This window comes from Corythoichthys intestinalis, chromosome 21, assembly GCF_030265065.1.
Source record: "Corythoichthys intestinalis isolate RoL2023-P3 chromosome 21, ASM3026506v1, whole genome shotgun sequence".
Classification (NCBI taxonomy): domain Eukaryota; kingdom Metazoa; phylum Chordata; class Actinopteri; order Syngnathiformes; family Syngnathidae; genus Corythoichthys; species Corythoichthys intestinalis.
In genome coordinates this window covers 32758239-32783458 of record NC_080415.1, presented here as the reverse complement: position 1 = coordinate 32783458, position 25220 = coordinate 32758239, and the positions used below count along the sequence as shown (strand labels likewise).

At 38.9% G+C, this 25220-nt stretch overlaps 1 protein-coding gene across 4 annotated transcripts in view; it reads left to right on the top strand.

Moving 5' to 3' along the window:
- The window catches only part of plce1 (phospholipase C, epsilon 1), a 151455-nt gene that overhangs the window by 121334 nt on the left and 4901 nt on the right, over positions 1 to 25220 (top strand). For all 4 annotated transcript variants that reach the window (XM_057825375.1, XM_057825376.1, XM_057825373.1 and 1 more), the window contains exons 19-40: positions 2388 to 2532; positions 3297 to 3461; positions 3535 to 3649; positions 3726 to 3885; positions 3970 to 4092; positions 4180 to 4316; positions 4384 to 4622; positions 7149 to 7210; positions 7280 to 7445; positions 7517 to 7624; positions 11134 to 11250; positions 12001 to 12159; positions 13435 to 13570; positions 16057 to 16175; positions 16327 to 16444; positions 19225 to 19362; positions 20795 to 21091; positions 21160 to 21323; positions 23070 to 23331; positions 23412 to 23530; positions 23600 to 23728; positions 23804 to 23995. In XM_057825375.1, the coding sequence (XP_057681358.1) occupies positions 2388 to 2532; positions 3297 to 3461; positions 3535 to 3649; positions 3726 to 3885; positions 3970 to 4092; positions 4180 to 4316; positions 4384 to 4622; positions 7149 to 7210; positions 7280 to 7445; positions 7517 to 7624; positions 11134 to 11250; positions 12001 to 12159; positions 13435 to 13570; positions 16057 to 16175; positions 16327 to 16444; positions 19225 to 19362; positions 20795 to 21091; positions 21160 to 21323; positions 23070 to 23331; positions 23412 to 23530; positions 23600 to 23728; positions 23804 to 23995 (3370 nt within the window). The remainder of the gene's footprint in view (positions 1 to 2387; positions 2533 to 3296; positions 3462 to 3534; positions 3650 to 3725; positions 3886 to 3969; positions 4093 to 4179; positions 4317 to 4383; positions 4623 to 7148; positions 7211 to 7279; positions 7446 to 7516; positions 7625 to 11133; positions 11251 to 12000; positions 12160 to 13434; positions 13571 to 16056; positions 16176 to 16326; positions 16445 to 19224; positions 19363 to 20794; positions 21092 to 21159; positions 21324 to 23069; positions 23332 to 23411; positions 23531 to 23599; positions 23729 to 23803; positions 23996 to 25220) is intronic.

Genomic DNA, 25220 nt, shown 5'->3' with positions numbered 1-25220 from the left:
CTGTACACCTATTCAGCATGTTGTTCTCTATTGTATTTTTATTAGGGCTGTCAAACGATTAAAATTTTTAATCGAGTTAATTACAGCTTAAAAATTAATTAATCGTAATTAATCGCAATTAATCGCAATTCAAACCATCTATAAAATATGCCATATTTTTCTCTAAATTATTGTTGGAATGTAAAGATAAGACAAGATGGATATATACATTCAACATACGGTACATAAGGACTGTATTTGTTTATTATAACAATAAATCAACAAGATGGCATTAACATTATTGACATTCTGTTAAAGTGATCCATGGATAGAAAGACTTGTAGTTCTTAAAAGATGAATATTAGTACAAGTTATAGAAATGTTATATTAAAACGCCTCTTAATGTTTTCGTTTTAATAAAATTTGTAAAATTTTCAATCAAAAAATAAACTAGTAGCCCTATTCTGTCCTCAATGTGTGTGAGTACACAAATTGACAGATAGCGAACATAAGTTCCAAAAAGAAATCAGACGGTGTGGCAAAGTTGCATGGGCTTTACTGAAGTCATCTCTCTGTGTCAATAACTTGCATGAATCACAAAATAACATAAAATGTACACACACGTGTCCATTTGAGCAGTAGCACTAGCCAATTAGCTCACAAGCATCTAACAGTGTAACTGCATTTCACCATATATGTGAACAAATTCAAATACACATCATCAATAACTATCTAATGCTCATGAATATAAACAAAGGAGGAATATAACTCACAAGCGATGCATGTATTAGACACAAACAGTGTGATGGGGCTATAATAACTGCCACTGAATACTGGATGCGGACGTTAGCTGGTCTGAATAGCACTGTCTATTAGTGTGAGTTCGCGTTGACATATAATCACGTCAGAAAAGCGCGCCGAAACCCAAATAATCAGCTGCACTGAATCGCCAGCAGAGGGCGACATTACGCCACATCACATATGCAAGTCACACCCAAGCGCCAGCAGAGGGCGGAAAAACTCCATAAAACACAATTAACAAGTTGGCCTTTCACTGTACTGACATTTAAATCTGTCTGAGCGGGCCTAGTGCGTTAATTGCGTCAAATATTTTAACGTGATTAATTTAAAAAATTAATTAACGCCCGTTAACGCGATAATTTTGACAGCCCTAATTTTTATATTAAATTTCCTTTCAAGATGACATTTATGTTCTATGTGTTGGATTTTATCAAGTAAATTTCCCCCAAAAATGCGACTTATACTCCGGTGCGACTTTTATGTTTTTTTTCCTCTTCGTTGGGCATTTTATGGCTGGTGCGACTTATACTCTGGTGCGACTTATAGTCCGAAAAATACGGTAAGTTAAAATAATATTTTTTTAAAAGTAACACCAAAAAAACTGAAATATTGTAAATAAAATTTAAATAAATGCAGTCCTGTAGGTGAGCCTAAACCCACAGCCAAAACTCAATATTCTTACCATCAGAGCAAAAATAGTTGAATTATTTTCCATAAAAAGCACGTGTGTATGAATCGTATCATGTTTACATTGTACACATACAGCACTCTTTTCTCATCACAGACAGTTGCCAGAGAGAAAAAAAACACCACCTTTTACCACTGCTAGACACACTAAAAACGCTGGAGTTAACGTTTATGAAACTGTTTACTAACCTTTAATGTTGTATAATTGCAAAATCATATTGGAGGTATTGCCTCCTCGGCAGCCACCCTCCGCAAACATGTTTTACATATCGGTTGGCCCTCCTCTAAGCTGCAGCCGTCTGTAACTTTTCTGTAGCCGAAGTATTCCCATACCAGCTATTTTGTTTTCTTCGATTGGGAAAAAAATACAGGAGTTTCACTTCCTCCAGCCATTGTGTAGCACAGCTGACTCACTGACACTGAGCAACAACCGGTGGGGAGGGTTGAGCCTTACAGCAGCAAACGAGGGATTTCTCCCTGCATTTTTGAGCTATTAGAAAATTGCTAATACCATAGGGACGGTATGACGGAATTTTTTTGCGGTTTTGAAACTGTGATGTTTTCATATCGCGTTATACCTTGAAACCGGTAATCGGCACATCTCGTCAGACGAAAACTGGCATTAGGCTCGTTATTTTTAGTCTCCCAAAACGCGTTTTTAGCCCGTTATAGTCTTACCATCGTCATGAAAAAGTGTTCATTGACGAAAACAACACTGCTGTGATCAATCAAAAACTGAGCTATTGAAAAGCAAGAGTGGGCTATTTTTTTCATTTTTCATTTATTTGCTACCATCGACATTAATAAACATCCAATCCCGTTTTGAGGGCTGCTTGCCAGTGATCCATCACAAATTGAGCTAGTAAAGGCAAGAGCGCATTAACTCCATTTTTGTCATTGATGACTTGAACCTCTGACAGACTCCTACACTTTGTGGCCCCCAACTACACTGCACAAATGCTCTACAAGGGTCTCTCAGAGTTGGTCAATGCGACCAGGAAGTTGAAGAAGTTTCCAGATCAGCGGTTGCAGTGGCTCCGGAGGCAGTACGTCAGTCTGTATCAGGTATGTTTCGTGCCTGGATGCCAAGATTTGATTCCTTTAACACCAGAACTACCAAGGGTGGATCAGTTGATAGAAATCACTTTTATGACCAGAGAAGGATCATCTGACCCTAATCAGCATATCTTTTGTAAGCACTATGGTCCTCATTAGTCATTCATTATTCAGTCGTCTCGCAAAACCACAGGGTTGGATTGCTCCAATTAGCATCTTGAGTGTTTGTGGGGAAGGGCTGCCTTGGCTTTGTTGGACAGTGGACCGCTCAGGCAGGCAATCGGGCGGACAACCTTTTTACGTATTCCAAAGCTGCAGTTGGCCTACAGCACAAGGGACGGTGTAATAAAAAAACAAAACATTTTTTATGTGGTGATAAATGACACTTCGCCATTTTCCCGGGGCTAGGTGTTGGAGGTTGTTGCCGGAGCAATTTTTCCTTCTGCGCCTTCTTTGCGCCAATATGAGAGTGCGCCAATTCCTTTGCAAGACCCACCAAGAAGTCCACCAGTTTCTCTTATATTCAATATGCTATATGCAGCTATCCAGAGTGAACCCACCCTTCGCACCTTGGCAGCAACTCCACAGGTGTGTGCAGGGAGGTGGCCTGCTTGATTGCTTGTTTGAGTGGTCTATTGTTTGACAAAGCCCAGTAGTCAGTTTGGTATCAGGGTCATTTGACGCCTTTCTGGTATTTCTTCATGGCCAATAAAACCCCGGACTTCCAGTGTTGATATGTTTCGGTGTTTGTCTCTTTTGTTTGCTTGTGCCAGGAGGAGGGTCGATACGAAGGCCCGACGTTAGCCCAGGCCATTGAGCTCTTCGGCGGGCGCAGGTGGAACATGGGTGCCAATGGAGGGGATAAATCCTGCACCCCGAAAAGCAGTCCTCTCGGGATTAATGAAAAAACTAAGAAGAAGAAAAAGGCCCTTGTTAGGGTCTGTTGCCTCAATTTTATGGACGTTTTGCATTTATTCAAACCAAATTATTGACTTGTTTGTTGGAATGCAGGGAGACAGTGGGGATGCCACAGATGATGAGATGGTTTCCAGGAAAACGCATAGCTGTAAAGAAGGGTTTTATCGGAACGGACCAGAGTCGGACAGCATAGACCAAGACGATCCAGGTGATCTTTAGAGTTTTGAAGCAAAATCGAGCAAACTGTGTTCGTGATTGACCTCGGATATCTTCAACGTTTGCAGATGACAGCTTCCCTGGGCCGTTCTCGCTCTCGTCCAAAGGAAGTCCTGGACTCCTCGCTTCTTCTTCCTCATCTTCCTCTTCTTCCAGTATGGCCAGCTCCAACCAATCCCGCCAGCAATCCTCTCCAGTTCTTTCAGGGACTACCAAGACTCTGCAAGGGTACGTTTGTTGAAATAAAGTCATCCAGAGACTGATTTTGGGCTGATTAGTCATCTTATTACGTTTTGGGGGCGGTGATTGCAGGGCGTGGAGCAGCAGGTCGTGGCACGGTCGCGGCAAAGGCTGTTTTAAAGGCTTCCAGAACCTCATGATATCCGACAGTACCATGAGCTTCATCGAGTTTGTGGAGCTCTTCAAGTCCTTCAGGTAGACGTTTGTTTAAAGAGGAGAAAATTACAGCCCGGTAGACCTCAAATTTTTGACTGATAAAGTGTGTCATGTGTTTCCTGCCAGTATCCGGAGCAGGAAGGACCTGAAGGAGCTTTTCGACACATTCGCCGTCCCTTGCAGTCGTTTCTCTCCAGAGTCTGCTCCTCTGTACACCAACCTGAAGATTGACGACAGGGACGCGGGGCTTCAACCAGACCTCGGTAAAAACAGTGAGGACCACCACATGATTATCCATCCTTCACGTAACGTTCTCTTATTCGTCTACAGACCTCCTGACTCGGAACGGCTCGGACCTTGACCTCTTCATCCGGAACAGGCAGCAGATGCCTGAAAACCAGAAGCAGATCTCGGATGCTATTGCCGCCGCCAGCATCGTGACCAATGGGACGGGAGTGGAGAATGCATCACTAGGCGTGTTGGGCTTGGGCATACCTCAGCTGAATGATTTCCTGGTCAACTGTCAGAGAGAGCACTTGAGCTACGATGACATTCTCAGCATTATACAAGTGAGGACCCCTCGCATGAATGTCGAAATTTGTATATTTACCTTCTGGAGAATACTTGACTTCGGATGTTGTGCAATAGGGTTGTCAAAAAATAGCGAAAAGTATTGACGTATCGATACAGAAATGTTGTTTAGTGCCGTCAAAGGCACTAAAAGATGAGCTTTCGCAGCCAGTTTAAAAGAATCGGATGTCTGTCGTAATGGCAGGCAATGATTTAATTTTGGGTCGCTTACATGTTAAGTTTAGGGTACTTATGGGTCACTTTGGCCTTGTTCAGAAACTGGATTGCTCTTTTTTTAGTCAGAACAGTCACAAAGCACAGAAATCGACTTTTTGCTAGATGAATTGAAACCACATACGGGAGGTAATTTAATGTGAGATTTAAACAAAATATCGAAATGGTGATACTGTACAGTGGTAAGTAAAAGTATCTGAACCTTTTGAAAATTTTCCCACATTTATGCATAAAATCATCATCAAATGTAATCTGATCTTTGTCAAAATCACACGGATGTAAAAAAAAAAAAAACAACTGTCTGATTTAACTAAAACCACCCAAACATAGCATACAAGGAAATAGCCAATTCAAATTTATTTATATACACAGTGGTATGGAAAAAGTATCAACCTTTTGGAATTTCTAAATAAAAACACAATCTTGTGTGATCTGATCTTTGTCAAAAACACACAGATGAAAAATCAGTGTCTGCTTTAACTAAAACCACCCAAACATTTATAGGTTTTAATATTTTAATGAGGATAACATGCAAACAATGAGAGAAGGGGGAAAATAAGTAAGTGATTTTAACCAAACAATTTAAGTCAGGTGTGTGCCCAATCACTGATAAGTGTTTTAAAGCTGCCCTGCCCACTATAAAACACACACCTGGTAAGAATTGTCTTGATTAGAAGCACTCTTTGATGTGCATCTTGGCTCGGTCTAATAAGCTGTCTGAAGACCTGCGATCAAGGATTGTTGATTTGTATAAAGCTGGGAAAGGATATAAAACCATCTCTAAAAGTCTGGATTTTCATCAATCGACAGTCAGAGAAGTTCTCTACAAATAGAGAGAGTTTGGCACTGTTGCTTCTCTCTCTAGGAGTGGCCGTCCACCAAAAATGACGGCAAGAGTTTAGTGCAGAATACTCAGACAGGTAAAAAAGAACCCTAGAGTGTCTGCTAAAGACTTACAGAAATCACTGGCACAGTCCAATATCTCTATGCACACATCAACTATATGTAAAACTATGGCCAAGAATGGTGTTCATGGGAGGACTCCAAGGAGGAAGCCAATCCTGTCTTAAAAAAAAACATTGTTGCTCATTTAATGTTCGCAAAAAGACACTTGGACACTCCACAGACGTTTGGGCAAAATATTTTGTGGACAGATGAAACCAAAGTTGAATTGTTTGGGAGTAACACACAACATCATGTGTGGAGGAACAATGGAACAGCTCACCAACATCAACACCTCATCCACACCGTGAAGCATGGTGGAGGGAGCATCATGATTTGGGGCTGTTTTGCTGGATCAGGACCTGGGACAACTTGCAATCATTAATGGAAGAATGAATTCAAAGGTTTATCAGGATGTTTTGCAGGAAAACCTCAGGCCGTCTGTCAAGCAGTTGAAACTAAAAAGAGGATGGATGCTGCAACAAGACAATAATCCGAAACACAGAAGTAAATCAAGTTCAGAATGGTTTCGGAAGAACAAAATACACGTTCTGGAGTGTCCCAGTCAAAGTCCAGACTTGAACCGCATTGAGATGCTGTGGCATGACCTAAATACAACGATTCATGCTAGACATCCCAGGAATCTGACTGAACAACAGCAGTTTTGTAGAGAAGAATGGGCCAAGATTAGTCCTGATCGATATGCCAGACTGATCTGCAGCTACAAAGTGTCAAGTTGACGTTATTGCCGCCAAAGGGGGGCCACAAAATATTAAATGTGATGGTTCACTTATTTATTTTTCCCCCTTCTGTCATTGTTTGCATATTATCCTCATTAAAATATGAAAAACTATAAATGTTTGGGTGGTTTTAGTTAAAGCGGACACTGTTTTTTCATCTGTGTGGTTTTGACAAAAATCAAATCACATTTGATGATGATTTTATGCAGAATATGTGAGAAATTCTCAAAGGTTCAGATACTTTTTCATACCACTGTAGGCGTGAATTTCATTCATTAATTCCTTCTTCACGGGGAAATCAAGTTTTTCTATTTCTGTTGTTGTTGAAAGTAATGGCCACCAGGGGAGCAACTGAAAGAGTTTTTTAAAAGAATATTCAATTTAGGATTTTCTGTTTTATGTAGCATAAATAATCATTGTTTTTTTTTTTTTTTAAGTATCGATTATTGTAATGTGACAAAAGTATGGTGTACTATTTGGATGGTGCTTCTAGTGGTATTGATTAGAAAGCGGAACAGATAAATGAATGGGATGCTTATGAAAGGAACCTCAGGCAAAAGGAAGGAAGGTGGCAATCGATGATGTTAATGAACGGATTTTGCGTTGCAGACATTTGAGCCATCATCAAACATGAGGCTAATGGGCTGGATGTCATTCGAAGGCTTCGCAAGGTAGCGACCACGCACGGTCTTCAACACGATGGCATAGGAGTAGACGTTAAAGTTCTATCTTCCAAGCAGATTCCTCATGGACAAGGAGAACTTTGCCTGTCGTAACGAAGAATCGCAAATAAACCCCGAAGAGCTCCAGCACCCTCTGTCCTACTACTACATTGAATCATCACACAACACATACTTGACCGGACACCAGCTCAAAGGAGAATCCTCTGTTGAGCTTTATAGTCAGGTCAGAAGAGAAAACATTGTCCCGTAAGACAAGTACTCACTTTGGTAACACTGTTAATGTCTCCTTTGAAGGTGCTGCTACAAGGCTGCAGGAGTGTGGAGCTGGACTGTTGGGACGGCGATGACGGCATGCCAGTCATCTATCACGGACACACGCTCACCACTAAAATCCCTTTTAAGGTAATGAGAAAAACAAAAATTCTATTAACTAACTGGCTGCCTTTGATGTGGATGAACCAGAGTTGCTCTAAAAATCAGCAGTTTTTACAAAAACCACGCAAGTAACCGTGGCATTTACCACACTCAAATAGAGGACGCACATCAACAACCTTCCTACTGTTCTAACGGCTGTCATGTTTTTCATGAATTGACTCATTAGCTGTCTTTGACGGTGAGAGTTTCCCATTCGAATGAAATGGGCCGGAAAATGACCCAAAAACAACAGGACGTGAGCAACAAACAGGAAGTGACTAGAAATGCCTTAAAATCAACTCGAAATGATCCAAAATCAAAAGAAAGTGACCTGTAAGTGCCCCAAAACCAATAGGATGACACAAATTACCAGGAAGTGACCCTAAAAAGTAGAAGCGTGCGAAATTTCCGATTCTTAGATTATTCGCGATTCGTCCGTGGAAGATTCGAGAACGATTCACAAACATCCAAATTCTGATTATTGAATTATACCAGGTAAAGCAGAACTAAAACACAGTCCGCGCAATCTTCGGGACGCAATGAGGACTGAACCGAGAGCAAATATCATGTTCAACTCATGCGGCTAGATAAAAAAACAAAAATACCTGACTGCGGCCAACAGCTGGTTCAAACAACGCCCAGTTGCTAGTTGCTACAAACATACGGCCACATACGGCTATAGTAGATATCACATATATGCAGAACTAGATGCTAAATGACAGACAATTGCGTTGTTAGAACATATAAAAAGAACCAGATGCGAATCGACAGGCTTGCCGTTTAGTAGTTACCGCGTTGTAAACAGCCGCCATCTTAAAGCAGTAGACTTCTCTAGAAGGCTTTGTTGTAGCGAACCCAATTAACTTTTTATCTGGAAAAACTCCTGAATTAGCAAAATCTTGACTTGAGTCTATCTTTAAATAATGAAACCGTTTTAAAACTTTGACATATTGTAAGTGGACAGAAGGGAAATTATGGAATAACGGGAGCAAGTTTATCAACTCTAACGGTTGATTCACATTATTAAATTAATTGAATGTAGTTTAAAGCTGCTGATGCAGAATGGGGACTTGAGTATTTTATTTAATGTTTTTAACTGTTAACTTGATACTTAAATATTAGTTTAGCTTAATAGGTTTTTTAAACTATTTTGGAACTAATGTACAAAACATTAAAAGGGGGTGTTTGGGTGACATCAATAATCGATTTATAATCGAATCGGAGCCTCTGAATCGTAATCGTAATCAAATCGTTAGGTACCCAAAGATTCCCACCTCTACTAAAAAGCCTTAAATTCAACAGCTCACACAGTCCGTTATTGTCATTATGAAAGGCTTCTTTGCTAGACATGGCATTCCTCAATGTGTTGTCAGTGATAATGGACCTCAATAGGACTGTGTGGAGTTTAAGGACTTTTCAAAGCCATGTCACCTCAAGCCCTCTGTACCCTAGAGCTAACGGGCAAGCCGAAAAAAAAGGTACAGATATTAAAGAGACTGCTGGAGAAAGCCAAAGATGATAAAGGTGATCCTTACCTTGCTTTACTGAGTTCTAGATCACCACCTCTGAAGTGTGGAGTGTCCGCTGCTGAGTTACCAATGGGTCGTAAATTACGCACCACACTTCCACAAATACCAAATGTGCATGAAAGAAAACTGGACTCACAAGAAGAAAAGAAACACAGACAGAAAATGGCATATGATAAAACAACTAGATGCTTGGAACCTCTCTTAGTGAATGACAATGTAAGGATCGAAGGACCGGATTGTTGGGACAGAAACGCTACTGTACTTAATGAAATCAGTTCAAGAGCTTTCATTGTTGAGACAAAGGAAGGCCACAGATTGAGAAGAAGTAGGAGGAGTCTGTTAAAGGCTCATGCGGCTACAGAGAGTAATTCTAAGGATGCTGGAGCTGAAAAACAAAGTGACACCATAGACTTCATAACGTATTGACATGACACATTCCCGATTCACTGCATCACGCCTTCCCGAAGGGGGCCGTCCAACACGCCGCTTCATTTATTAGCAGTCAGTCACATGCAGCGATCCAACGCCGGATTTAGGTTGAAAAAGTACGAAAGCTGTACTGCATACAAACAGGAAGGATTGTCTCAGGAGTGATATGTTCAAGGATTCAAGGTAATTATTATATTTTTCATACCATGCATGCATTTTGAAATGTGAAAAAAATCAATGGGAGAAATTAGCTGCTACACCATTATACTTCGCAGTATTTACAAAAAACAAATGCTACCTGCAAATTTTTATTTTTCTTTCAACCAAGAATCGAGACAGTTTTATGTCCACATCCATAAAGAATTCAGGGATTTAAGCATTTATTCACAAGAATTTTCAATGGAAAAGCTCTGTTTACATATGGCGGCCGCCACATTGACTAACAGACTAGCATCGTACTTCGACATATTTATGCAAAATAAATGCTGATTGCAGGGTTTTTTTTTTTTTTTTTTTTACATTTCACCAAAAATCGAGACGGTCTTACGTCCATATCTATAAAAAATTCAGGGATTTAAGCATTTATTCACAACAATTTCAACGGAATAAGCTCTTTGTTTACATATGGTGGCTGCTAATTTCCTTACTGACTAGCCTCAAAGTTCGCAATATTTACGTAAAATAAATGCTACCTGCACGTTTTTTTTTTGCTTTCAACCAAGAATCGAGACTGTTTTACGTCCATATCTATAAAGAATTTAGGGATTTAAGCATTTATTCACAAGAATTTTCAACGGGAAAAAGCTCTTTGTTTACATATGGCGGCCACTAGTTTCCTCACGGACTAGCATCATAGTTTGCAATATTTACATAAAATAAAGACTACCTCTAGGTTTTTTTTGCTTTTAACTAAGAATCAAGACTCTTTTATATCCATATCTATAAAGAATTCAGAGATTTAAGCATTTACTCACAAGAATTTTCAAGGGAAAAGGCTCTTTGTGTTTCCACTCGGTCAGCTTTGATGGAGATAGTCCCCCTATGAATCGGTCCCGCGCCCCGTGTCCCGTCAATACATTATGAAGTCTATGGTGACACATAACCAGCTGAGCTTCCTGTAGTATCTCTAAGTGACACACAACCACCTGAGCTTCCTGTAGCATCTCCAATGAGAGAGCCACTGAGAAGATCTACTCGAATGAGAAAACCCCCTGAAAGACTTATTGAAAATGTTTGAAATGTATTACTACTTAGTATAGTAACATGTTGAAGTGCTTATTTACCAACTGTTCTTTGTAATAACTGAACCTTTATGGCCATTTGAAAATTTGTGACCCCGAAATGCCCTAAAGTCAACAAGAAGTGAGGCAAAATGTACAGGAAGTTACCTGAAAGTACCCTACCCATTCATTGCCCGCAATTGAGAACAATGGACATCCAATTCATTAATATGGGAAGACTTGCTGTGGATGCTCATCTTTCAGTGCCATTGATGGCGCTAGACGTCCACTCTAACATCTGGCTGCTGTGTTTCTTCAGGATGTGGTGGAAGCAATTAACCGCTCTGCGTTTGTCAACTCTGACATGCCGGTTATCCTGTCCATTGAGAACCACTGCTCCCTACCCCAGCAGCGCAAGATGGCCGACATCTTTAAGGTACGGACACCAAAAGTTCATCAGAAGTTGTTAGATAAACTACAGGAACTTTTGGACTTTACTTTAGTGGCTGGTGGCCCCGGGCCAAGATCTGGCCCGCTACATCACTTTTTTTCGTGAAAGTAAATCACACGTATGAACGTCATGTTTTTCAGCAAAATTAAATTCTAAAACTTGCGTAATCCGAAAAATTGAGAAAATTTACTGTTTTTTATGTATTTTTTAACTCAAAAAATTATTTTCTTTGCTTTAAATTAAATCCAAAATCGAAAAAAATATATATATATATTTACCGATTTTCTCCCTTTTTTGTTTGTCGAAAATTGTAAATAAATAAAGATAAAATAAAAAAAATAAATATACTGGATAAAATAGAATATTCACGGTTTTCATTTTTTAAATTAAAAAATAATGAAAAAGGGAAATAGATTTATTTGGAAGCTCAAACAAAGGATTTTGAGTCAATTTTGAGGTCAACAATACTATCAAAATATATGACGATTCATATACTTATCAAACAATCAATTCATTGTGACAGCCCTAGCTTACCTGCCATGAACGGCATGAGCCATCCAATCCATGATGGACTGGACGTCTCACGCCGTCAATGCCAGCTTAGTGAGTGAAATATTTTTGCAAATGACTCCGAATCATACAATTCCTCGCAGTTCCTATCCCTATGTATGACTTTTGGCAGTGGCGTTCCTCACATGGCCAACAGGTCCTCGTGCCTTCTATTGACATTTTCAGACGGTGTTCGGTGAGCGTCTGGTGACGCGCTTTCTCTTCGAGGGTGACTTCAGCGACGACCCTCACCTGCCGTCGCCGCTGCAGCTTCGCGGGAGGATCCTGCTGAAAAACAAAAAGCTCAAAGCTCACCAGGCGCCAGTGGACATATTGAAGCAAAAGGTGAAGAGCTGCCCTAGTACATACATATCAAACTCGAGGGCCAGCGGATTTTTTGCTAAATACAATTTATCCAGTTTAGAAATCGGAGAGTATTTCCTGTTCCTTTTTTTCCCCGTTAACGAAATAAATGAATACATAAATACATTTTAAAAAAGTAAAAGTTATTTTTAAATAACTAGAAATATTTAATATAAAATTTATCCAACGTTTCTGTTGTTCAAAAATTAAACAATATTTTTAGTTTCCTATTTTTTCTTTAATGAAATATTAAATTAAAAAATGTAAAAGTTTTTTTTTCAATTAACTAAAAATATTTAAAATAAAATGTATCTGAAGTTTTCTGTAGTCCAAAAATCAGACAATATTTTCGGTTTCCTTTTTTTTCTTTAATTAAACATTAATTTAAAAAAAAAATAAATAAATAAAAACTTTTTATTAACTAAAAATACTTAAAATAAATGTTTTTTCTAAAGATTCCGTAGTCCAAAAATCAGACAATATTTGCGGTTTCCATTTTTGTCTTTAATGAAATATTTTTTTTAGATTAATTTTTAAGTTTTACTTTTTTAACTAAAAATACTCAAATAATTAAAGCCACAAATTAAATCCCCAAAAAAAGTTTATCAATATAAAATATTTTTTATAATATATTTCATTTTTTTAATTATATATTTTTTTCTCTATTTTAATTTTAAATGAATAAATAAAAAACTTAATAAAAAAAAGTTTATCAATATAAAATATTTTTTATAATATATATTGCATTTTTTAATTATATTTTTTTCTCTATTTTAATTTTAAATGAATAAATAAAAAACTATAAAAATTAATAAATAAAAAAAACTTTAAAAATAAACTAAAATGTGTGTTGTTTCTTATTGAAAAATAAAAGGAGAATATTAGGTTCCCCCCCCCCCCCCCCAAATCAAAAATGTAAAGCCATATATAATACAAATGAAAAATAACTAAATAAAATTACTTTTAAAAAAAGAATATTTCCCATTATTTTCTTTTTTTATAATAAATTTTAACAATTAGGCTATATATAAAGAAATACATATTATTTGAAATACCATATTTACTGTTCTAAATATGTACTATATTTGCTATTGAGGCTAAAAATGAGGATTTGGGGGGGGGGGGGGGGGGGGGGGATTGACAGCCCTTCCCAGTCTTTCCTGTCCTCCCTCTTGGATACCACTGCCGTCAATGGCACCGAATGAGTTCATAAATCAACTAATTCCTTGTTGTTGTCGCTGTATTACTTATTTTCAGGCTCACCAGCTGGCCCACTTGCAAGCCCAAGCTAGCAATGGGTCACCAGGTGGCGCCTCGCCCGGAAGCCACGCAAACGAAGAAGAAGATGAAGATGAAGACGAGTACGACTACGACTACGAGTCCTTATCTGATGGTGAGCACGTGCTTGTCACCCTTTTGTCTTACGTGGCGTCTTTCTAGGCTCTTTTTGATACTTCGACTTGTTTTAAAAAAAAAAATCCTTCCTGTCTGTCATACCTATTTCCTTTGACTTCTTCCCCACTTAGCCGATGTCCTCAATGCCTCTACTGCCTCCTTTGGGCTGGAAGGTAAACCTTTGTCTGTGCGCGAGTGTTGTCTTCTCATTCAGTTTTGCAGTGGTAGCTGCGGTTGGTTCATCTAACACTTGCGTTGTCATGATTGTGCTTTGGTGTCAAACAAGGCCCGGGGACCAGATCTGGCCTGCCACATCACTTTCTGTGGTCCGTGACATTTTTGTAGTCCTTCATGAAAGACCTAGGATTACTGAAGACAGGAGGTTTACAAAATTAATTAATTTATTAAGAAATAAGTAAAAATTAATGTTTTAATTAAAAAAACAACTTAATATTCTCTTTTTCAATGTTTTTCTTTGTCATTTGGAAAAAAAATGTTAAAAAAAAATTTGCGAAAATAAACAAACGCAAAGAAAAAAAAAATAAGAGAACCTTTCTTTTTTTTCACTTTATTTTTTTGAATCAAAAATTAAATAAAAAAATATATAAGATAATATTCGCTATTACGAGGCTAAAATAAAATAGAGTATTCGGACTATATTTAGGTCAACTATGTCCCGCAATGTCAATGCCTCTATGCTATGCACTGTTTGTGTAGATTAGCGCGACGAGTACAAGTATGGTCAACATAGATACTCAACATAAGTTACGTTTAAACTCTGAGGCAAAAAAACAAACTTGAATGCACTTTCATTCTGCGGAGCCCCTTCATGAACATCAACAGAAATAAAATAAATTTAAGTAATCTGGTGCTCACCAGATCGTTTCTAGTGCGCACCAGAAACTCTGGTAAACATTAGCATTATATAGCATTTAAGCTAGCGGACTTTTGCTATGCAAGTTAACCAGTTGTTGCGTTGTTGCAATTGGCTAACTAGCATAGCCAAAGTCCGCGAGCTTAAATGGTATTAAATGCTAATGTTTACAACATTTGGCTAACTTGCATTGCAAAAGTCCACTAGCTTAAATGCTACATAATTCTTAAGTTTACAAAAATTGGCTAACTTGCATAGCTAAATTCCGCTAGCTTAAATGCTTTATAATGCTAATGTTTACAACAATTGGCTAACTTGCATAGCAAAAGTCCGCTAGCTTAAATGCTATATAATGCCAATGTTTACAACAATTGGCTAACTTGCATAGAAAAGGTCTGCTAGCTTAAATGCTATATAATGCTAATGTTTACAACAATTGGCTAACATGAATAGCAAAAGTCCACTATCTTAATTGCTATATTTAGCTAATGTTTACAACAATTGGTTAACTTGCATAGCAAACATCCGCTAGCTTAAATGCTGATGTTTACAACAATTGACTAATTTCCATAGCAAAAGTCCGCTAGCTTACTTGTTATGTAATGCTAATGTTTACAACAATTGTTTATCTTGCATAGCAAATGTTCACTAGCTTAAATGCTATACAGGCTAATGCTAATGTTTACAGCAATTGGCTTTCAGAGCAAAATCCTGCTAGCTTAATTGCTATGTAATGCTAATGTTTACAACAATTGGCTAACTTGCATAGCAAAAGTCTGCTAGCTTAAATGCTACATAATGTTAATTTTTACCAGATTTTTGGTGCGCACCAGATTGCTTACATTTATCTTTTTTTCTGTCGATGTCCCTTTACGGGCTCTGTATCTTTCCAAGTTACAACTCCATTTTTTATTAGTCATTGAGATTTTACCTCGTATGTACTGCTTGTGTTTGCCATCCTCACTCCTTTAACTACCACCATTTCGGCTCCCTGTCTATAAAACTATTAATTAGATATAACTCAAAGAGGGATAAGAGTTTTCAAGTCAGTATTTTTAATGCGTTACATTGTCTGAATGCTTTCTTGGTCTTTCACCAACACATCACCTCCCTTCTTCCTACCCTCTATGCACTGTTTTTGTCTGTGACCTGGCCTCGTCAGGGAAACAAAACAAAACCATCTGCTTTCTCAGGCCCTCCGCTGCCCCCACACCAGACAACCGAGCGGGGAAACTACCCAATCCCGCTCCCAGCGCTAAATCCCGCCCGATCCCTAAACAGCCCCCTCCCATCATCGGAAAATCCTACCGGTCGTGGATATTTTTTGACAAATAAAGAATGTTCATCGTGTGACGTCATAATTGATGGAGCAATATGTGCACCCTTGCACGTGGACGTCGCATTTTAAGTCACATAGGCCACAATTAACATTTAGTTTCGCTTTTGCATGCCCATATTTGAATGCTCCCATCTATTATGGCATGGAAGGACCCAGACTAGCTTGAATCCATGACATAAAAAGCACGTATCGTTGCCATTCATTTCTAGTAGTCGTCCCACTCGATTTGGTGTTGTTTGATGAATAGGAAAAATATGGCTTGCATTCACAGATAACCTCCTGGAGGAAAAAGCGGAAGGGAAGAGCTCGGCGGACAAAGAGGAGCAGCCTGTCGACGAAGCGCCCAAGCGGATGAAGAAGGTTGACAGCAGCACTCAGAGTAAAGGAAAGGTCAGAGCACTTAAGCACCACTTGGCAGTCTACCGTAATTACTGGTGTATAGTACGCGCCTCTGAAACCGCCCTCGAAATGGTCTTTCACTGGCGCCGATTTCAGTCTTTTGGGAACTCACGCCAAGATTTTGCTTGTCATCTACCTCCAGGTGTTCGACATGGAGCTGGGCGAGGAGTTCTATCTCCCTCAGAACAAGAAAGAGAGTCGGCAGATCGCGCAAGAGCTTTCCGACCTCGTCATTTACTGCCAGGCCGTCAAATTCCCAGGTCGGGTAATTTTACAGCTATTTTTTTCAAATGTAACTTTTGAAAAGCACATTGCTCTTTCAACATTCAATAGAAAAAAAATAATACAATTTGCTGTCGCGTTTTCATCTTACAAACAAAAGAAAACAATTAACAAACCAGTAGTGGAAACTCTACTTATTACAAAAAAATAGTGTATGAGCACATGTTAATCAAAATCATTTCGCACACGTTTAACATATTCTGTCCATTTAGACCACATTGAGTAGAGCATGTTTAGTTGTAATTTTTAGAGTTGTCCAATACTGACTTTTTAACTGATATCCCGAGATTTTCCAACTTTAAAAATCCGATACCGATATCAAACCGATACATGCAGTCGCGGACTTAACATATTATGGCTAAATGTATTGTGATGCTCCACAGGCTGCTTTAATAATGATAAATGTAACAACTTCAAGGTTTTTCCAAATAAAATTCTGTAAAAAATTTGAGAACGACTTCAACTAAAATTATGGAAACAGTGCCTCATTTATTGTTCATTTAATTTTTGCACCATAAGTGCAAACGGTTTGCTCACATAACAAATCCCAAGTATCTTGATTTGGAGACATCAGGGTCAGGGTCAATAAGCATAACTGCTGTGCTAAACTGTGACCAGCCCTTGTACAAAGGCAGAAGGCTTCTTCATTCACTTTGAAGGCAACTTTCAAATTGACCCAAACCTGAAAAACCGATGTCAATATTATCCGATATCATTTCCGATAGTATCGAACAACATCAATCCAATTATGTGTTGTAGGTCTTTCAGGTTTGAGCCACTTTCTTGTAAATACTTTTTTCTTTGCCACTAGCGGTGTGACAATATAACAAAAATGGTGATGTGCGCGTTACTTTGTATCCCGAAAAGTTATCTATTTGCTCCCAATAAGAATCGATATATCATCCTAAAAATGTGTCACTGTTGTAAAACAAAAAACAATAATTTGCTACCTTAGTCTTCCATTAGAATAGTATTGACAGCACTTGACGTTCAGTTCATTTTGACACTCTAAACGGATTGGACGTCTAGTACGATGAATGGCACTCAAACATGACCACTTCCGGGTTTTGGGGGGATTTACAGGTCAATTTCTGTTAATTTTAGGGCATTTACAGGTCCTGTTCATTTTGAGTCGTTCCCAGATCGCTTCCTGGTCCGTAATCCAGAATCAGTGAACCTGAAATGCCCCAAAATCAACAGGAATTGATGAAAAATCAACATGATATTACATGAAATGCCCCAAAATTAACTCATTGTTTGCCATAAACAGCCATAGACATCCGACCCTTTTGAAATGGGAGGGATGGCAGCGAAAGAACGATTGTTCATTCATTGTAGAGTTTCGTAGAATGATTTCCTGACCCATCTATCAATAATTGTTGTATCGCCCTATCGTGAGATAATCATTATCATGAGTCGATTATTCGATGAACTAGTTAGTTCAAATAATCGAGAGGGAACATTAAAGGAACATAAAAAAATAAAATAACTGAGCTGAGCCTCAAACCATTTCAAATAAATAAATAAATAAATGAGGTTCTAAGTACAGCAAAAAAAAACATTTGGCTAACTTACGTAGCAAAAGTCCACTAGCTTAAATGCTATGAAAATGCAAACTTTTTTTACAATGCTCTAAACAAATGGTTCAAACACATATTCCAACAAGAAAACTACTAAATATACCTATAAACTAAATTACGAATGTATTAAAAACCATTAGCTCAAACAAAAACTTAGCTTATGTTGGTCTTAACAGGGAGCATCTGGATTCAGCTATGTAAAATGAGTTATGTCATATTCACTGTTGCCACCAGAGGGCAGTGTATCCACCCAAATCAATAAGATTAAATAGAAACACTTTCAAAACATACCATTACGACACCAATTTAAATAAACGAATACTCGAAGCAGCAAAATTTACTTTTTTCTACTCGAATTACTCGAGTTAATCGATGACTTGTTGCAGCACTAAATTTGCTGCACATTTATTCTACCCAAGTATATAGCACAACCTTCCTACTATTATTGTAGCTGCTTTAATGTTGTTTCATAAATGAATTTATTGGCTGCCCGTCACTGGCATTGAATGAGTTAAAGAGCTTCTCATTTCCTCCCACAGCGCACACCCACTAAGATCATGAATCTTTCCTCCCTCTTGGGACAGACATTCATATAAGCTCAGACAGCGCAATTGCACTGATTGAACTCGTGCTCATAAATTCAACAACTTTATTCCTCCCCACTGTTTATCTTCTGTGCCTTTCCTCTTGCAACCGCCGCCGTCTTCTGAACCGCCCGCGTTTCCAGCGTTCTTTGATTTTGTTGACCCGAGTTCTGACAAAGACCAGCCGAGGCGAGCGGCTGTCTGCCGCCCTCGTAAAACCTTTATGATCCCTTTTTTAACGGTCTTACAAGCCGAGAAAGACGTTGTCCGTTAATAGGAATCATAAAAGTGATGCACCGCATAGTTAGCCTTTATTATACATCGGTGGAACCTCAACAGGGAAATGAATGGTAAACAACACTTTTGAATTACACTACCTACCGTGCAAAAAAGTGTAGTAGAATAAGTCTTCTATTTTTGGGTCTATTATTGTCAAAATTGCAAAGAAAATGGAGATAGCTAGCCCACTTTTGCTTTCATGGAAGCTCTAGGTACCTGACGATATGTCAGTATTAGCCAATGAGTGAATTATGATATGTATAGGGCCAAAAATTATTTCTAGATGACCTTATTGCTTTGCGGGACCCCACACAGGCTTGTCCACGCTGTCGCCGTCCGGCTCGGGCAGGGGGAAGGACCGCGGAAAGAGCAGGAAGTCCATATTCGGCACGGCTCCGGCCCGCAGCGGCGCCACGGGGGAAGTCGACGGGCAGAATCGCCCGTCCAGGAAAAGTAAGGCACAAACTGATTTATTTCCGTTTGGCACTGCAACATCAAACTACCATATTGGCCCGGATATAAGACAGGGTTTTTTGCATTGAAATAAAAATGAAAAAGAGGGTCGTCTTATATTGCGGTCTAGACATTATACCCATTCACGATGCTAGATGGCGCTAGATATCATTGAAGCGATGTTCTGTCATGACAACTCACGGCTACCCTCCCCATTCACGACGCTAGATGGCTCCAGATATCATTGAAGCGATGTTCTGTCATGACAGATCTCAGCTACTCTCAAGTTTAACCAGTTTGCATTATTTTATTGCAATGTTTTTCCTTATTCAGATTTGTTTCAAGACTACAGTTACAGTTAGACTTCACTTTGACGGTTAATGCAGTTATTGCAATTTTGTTGTTTTATCACAATAGATTGGTTTCTTTACATTCAAAAACCAGAAAACATTCATTTACGAATGTGATTACGCTTTATTTTACATTGTTAAATGTTCAGATATTTAGATTTCAATGAGGCAAAATAACAGGCTTTTTCTCTCAAATATATTTTTATAATCATTTGTTTCAGATGTACTGTCATTACATTTTTTTTTTATGTTTTGTCCATCAGTTCCAAAATTGTTCAAAAATCCTCTCAGGCTAAACCAAACTACTATTTCAGTATCAAGTTAACATATAACAGTAAACAAATATACAAAAATAGTAAATAAAAAAACTCCAGTCCCCATTCTGTATCAGCAGCTTTAAACTACATTCAATTAATTTAATGTTGTGAATCAACTGTCACAATTTCCCTTCTGTCTACTTTTGTCAAAGTTTTAAAACTATTTCATCCTTTAAAGATAGATTCAAGACAAGATTCTGCCGATTTAAGAGTATTTTAGATAAAAAGTTAATCAGGTTCGCTACAAAAGAGCCTTCTAGAGAGGTCTACTGCTTTAAGATGGCGGATGTTTACTTACGCCGGAAAGTCTGTCATTTCGCATCTCTGTTCAATAATACATGTTCTAACACCGACGTTGTCTGTCATTTTGCATCTAGTTCTACATATATATGATATCTACTGTAGCCGTATGTTTGTAGCAACTAGCAACTGGGCGTTGTTTGTAGCGGCTGTCAGCCGCAGTCAGGTATGATTTTTTTTTTTTTTTTTTATCTAGCGGCATGAGTTGAACATGATATTTACTCTCGGTCCGTTCCTCATTGTGTCCCAAAGACCGCTCTGACTGTGTTTTACTTCCGCTTTACCGGGTATAATTCAATAATCGGAATTTGGATATTTGTGAATCGTTCTCAAATCTTCCACGGCCGAATCGCGAATAATCTAAGAATCTGAAATTTCGCACGCCTCTAGTCGTCTTATAATCAGGGCCGTCTTATATTCGGGCCAATACGGTACATCAATTGTCAATATCCGCTTCACCTTAAGGTGGCGCTGAGCGGCTGAGCTGGGAAGAGCAGCAACAGCAGGCGTCGCCGGCGCTCAACCCGCCGACGTCGCTGAGCGCCATCATCCGCACGCCCAAGTGCTACCACATCTCGTCGGTGAACGAGAACGCAGCCAAGCGCTTGTGCCGGCGATACTCGCAGAAGCTCATCCAGCACACGGCTTGCCAGCTTCTACGCACGTACCCGGCCGCTACCCGCATCGACTCGGCTAACCCAAACCCGCTCCTCTTCTGGCTGCACGGCATCCAGCTGGTGGCGCTCAACTACCAGACGGACGGTCAGCATGAGCGAGGAAAACGAGTCGATCCGTTGAGGAGACTTGAACCGTTTCTCTTTCGTCCGCAGACCTTCCCATGCAATTGAACGCGGCGTTGTTCGAAGCTAACGGTGGCTGCGGCTACGTCCTCAAGCCGCCCGTGCTTTGGGACCGAAGCTGCCCTCTCTACCAGCAGTTCTGCCCCACCGAAAGAGATGTGGAGGGAAGCGCCCCGGCTGTTTACACCATCACTGTGAGATTACGAACATTTGCATTATTTTACCGATGTAATTTAAGCATATTACCACTTATGAAAACTAAGGAAACACATCACTTCTTAGTCTTTTGGACGATAATACTTATTAGTCTTAGTCATATTTTAGTCATTTCAAAAATGTGTCTTCATCTAGTTTTTGTTGACGAAAACTCAGATTAATAAATAGATAAATAAAGGTATCCAGCTATTTTGAATGAACATTGTTAGACGAGCACAATTAATTATACCCACCTGGACGCCACGAACTGTATGTAAAAAAACTGCAAGAGAGATTAAGAGAACGCTCGCTGTTAGCATTAGCCTAATGCTAACACCAACGTGAATGCTATGCTAACGGTATGAGTTACATTTAGTGTGTTATAATCACTCAGCACAGACCTTTAAAGGCTAAAGCAACATTGCTTATTCTCTCTTCTTGCCAAGATAAGAAAGCAAATCTTACTGTGCGTGTTTCAAAACAAGCAAGCCTGGAGAGGATTCCAGTGAGTTTGGGGAGGGGGGCATCACGTAACATGACATCAGTGACACAACCAGACATTGCTACAATGCAGGCTAACTACACATAAAACTGTTACACATTGTGAAAATTGTTATATGTTTTCAGCTTGTTATCATCTCGTCATCGTCATGAAAAACACTGCTGGCTAACGTTTGTTGATTCGCCCCTACCTGTCCAAATGAATTGGATGTCTAGCAGTGTTTTAAGATTTGTTGTCTTATTTTGGCAAGAAAGAATATGCAATGTTGCTTTAACTTTTAAAAGGTCTGTGCTGAGTGATCATCACACACTAATTGTAACTCGTAGCGTTAGCATAGCTTTCACATTAACATTCGGCTGATGCTAATGGCGCGCATCCTCTTATACCCTCGGACAACTTTTTTTTTTGCCATGTGGCAAAATTGATTTTGCCTTGTGACAAAAAAACGGATTTTGCCATCTGGCTTTTTTTTTTTTTGCCATGTGGCAATTTTTTGCCATGTAGCATTTTTTTTGCCATGTGGCAAAATGGATTTTGCCATGTGGCTTTTTTTTTTTGCCATGTGGCAATTTTTTGCCATGTAGCCTTTTTTTTGCCATATGGCAAAATCAATTTTGCCGCATTGCAAAATGCCACATGGCAAAATCAATTTTGCCACATTGCAAAATCAATTTTTCCACATGATAAAAAAATGGCTACATGGAAAAATCCATTTTGCCACATGGCAAAAAAAAAATGCCACATGGCAAAATCCGTTTTGCCACATGGCAAAAAAAATGCCACATGGCAAAATCAATTTTGCCACATTGCAAAATCCATTTTTCCACATGATAAAAAAAAAATGCTACATGGAAAAATCCATTTTGCCACATGGCAAAAAAAAAAATGCCACATGGCAAAATCCGTTTTGCCACATGGGGAAAAAAATGCCAAATGGCAAATACCACTTTTGGTTCTTGGGCCTGCTGAAAATATGACTGACTAATAAGTATTATCATCCAAAAGACTAAGACTAAAACAAAAATTAAAAGGGCTTACAACAACAACACTGATGTCTATCAGCCAATGAGTTAACAAGGACAATGCAAATATACGAGTAAACCATCACTAGCAAGAGTACTGCAATAAATGAGTATTGAGACTTTTGTAATCAAATATCATATTCGGATGCAATATTTCAATATTGATACTTTGACTCTACTTGGAGATGACATCATTAGTGTTACTTCCGGTTTGCCTTCAGATCGTGTCAGGTCAGAACGTGTGCCCGGCCAACGGTTCCGGCAGCCCGTGCGTGGAAGTGGACGTCCTGGGCACGGCGGGCGACAGCTGCCACTTCCGCACTAAGCCCATCCATCGTAACACACTTAACCCCATGTGGAGCGAGCGCTTCCAGTTCAGCGTGCACTTTGAGGATCTGTGCTTCCTGCGCCTTGCCGTGGTGGAGAACAACAGCTCGCAAACAACCGCGCAGAGGATTCTACCCCTCGGGGCCCTTAAAGCAGGTGGGGTCCCGTTGCGGTGGCTTCGACCAGCGAGGTCGTACTCCAACTCACGTGTGTCTGGTGACGCTGTTTAACGTCAGGCTACAGACACGTGCAGTTGAGGACGCAACACAACGAAACCATGGAAGTGTCCAGCTTGTTCATCTACAGCAAACGGGTGGAAGAAACTCCAGCAGGGGGCGCTTGTCCTTCGTCACAGGTGAGATGCAAGAAATCGCAAATTGTTTTCCGCGTAGAAATTTGACTGATTATGCTTCTTTGTGTTCAGTTGTTCAGTCCCGAGGAGAAGCACGCTTCCCAACGGCACAGAGTGACCATACACGGCACCCCTGGATCAGAACCGTTCGGCGTGTTCTCCGTCACAGAACACACAACGAGCAAACAACTATTGGACATGGTTAGTGCTATCTTTAAATCATGTCATTTTTTTTCACATATTCTGCAAATCTCACGGATCAACGCCTCCTCTCAGATTTCCGAGGGAAACACGGCCGATTACTTCCTCTGCGAGGAGAAGCTTCTTTTGTCCAAGGAGCGGGGTGAGAACAAGCGCTGCGCTCAGCGGCGGCCCCTCAGTCCTGACGAGACGTTGGTGCGGGTGGTCTCCGGATGGGACGCCGAGGATGGCTACGTGGGGAGAATCTGCCTCCAAACCAGAGAGGAGGTGCTCACCCACACGTATAGACATTGATGGGTTAGAGTATGGCTCCCCCTTGTGTTTGCCAATGCATTACACTTTAAATAATTGTTAAGTATAACAAATGTCAAATTTGGTTTCCTGCTACAGATCATTCATTAAAAGATGCCGAAGGGCTTCATGATCTTACCATTATTATCAGTGAAAATAATTAACCCTTTATATGGCATGCCACTGTTTTAGTAATTAAAAATAAATATTCGCCATTATTAATATATTATTTGTATGTGTATGTATATGTTATAAAAGCTAAATTAAAATGAAAAAAAGCTGTTAATGGCCTCCAATAACAGTCTTTTTTTTTTTTTTTTTTTTTTAACTCATTGTCTGCCATTGACAGCAACAGATGTCCAATTCATTTAAACGGAGAGAATTGGCTGTGTATGGCCAGTTATTGGGTTGATTAAATTAAATATTGTTATATTTATCTATTTAATTAGAAATTATTTTCATGTTTTATAAAAAGTAAAATGGCATCAATAACAACTTTTAAAATGTCAAAAAATCCTTTTGTGTTTTAAATAACAATATATGACATAAAAAATGAATAAACATTTTAAATAAATCATGGTAATATTTGTTTTTTATTCATACAGTATATATATTTTAATAATTAAGAGATTATTTTAGGGCTGCAACAATCGATTAACTCGTGTAATTCGATGAGAGGAAAAAGCTTCGAATCAAACTTTTTTGCTTTAAAGATTCATTTAATTAGAGTGGCGTTGTAATGGTTTGTTTTCAAAGTGTTTACATTTAGTTTTATTTGTTTGAGTGGATACACTTCCCTCTAGTGGCAATGGTGAATATGACATAACTCATTTAACATGGCTGAATCCAGATGCTCCCTGTTAAGACCAACATATGGTAACTTTTTGTTGGAGCTAATATGTTTTTTTAATGCATTTGTAATTTAGTTTATAGGTATATTTAGCAGTTTTCTTGTGGGAATATGTTTTTGAACGATTTGTTAACATCAATGTTAAAAAAAAAAAAAAAGTTACCGGTATATAAATTAAATAATAAATAGCATTTAAGCTAGCGAACCTTTGCTATGCAAGTTAGCCAATTGTTCTTTTGTTGTTCTTAGGTGCTCTTTCATTTATTTATTTATACCGTTTAATGCTAACCTTAGGTATTTTAATTTATTTTTAAATGCATTTACTGTTCTTGTGAAATGCAAGTCCAATCC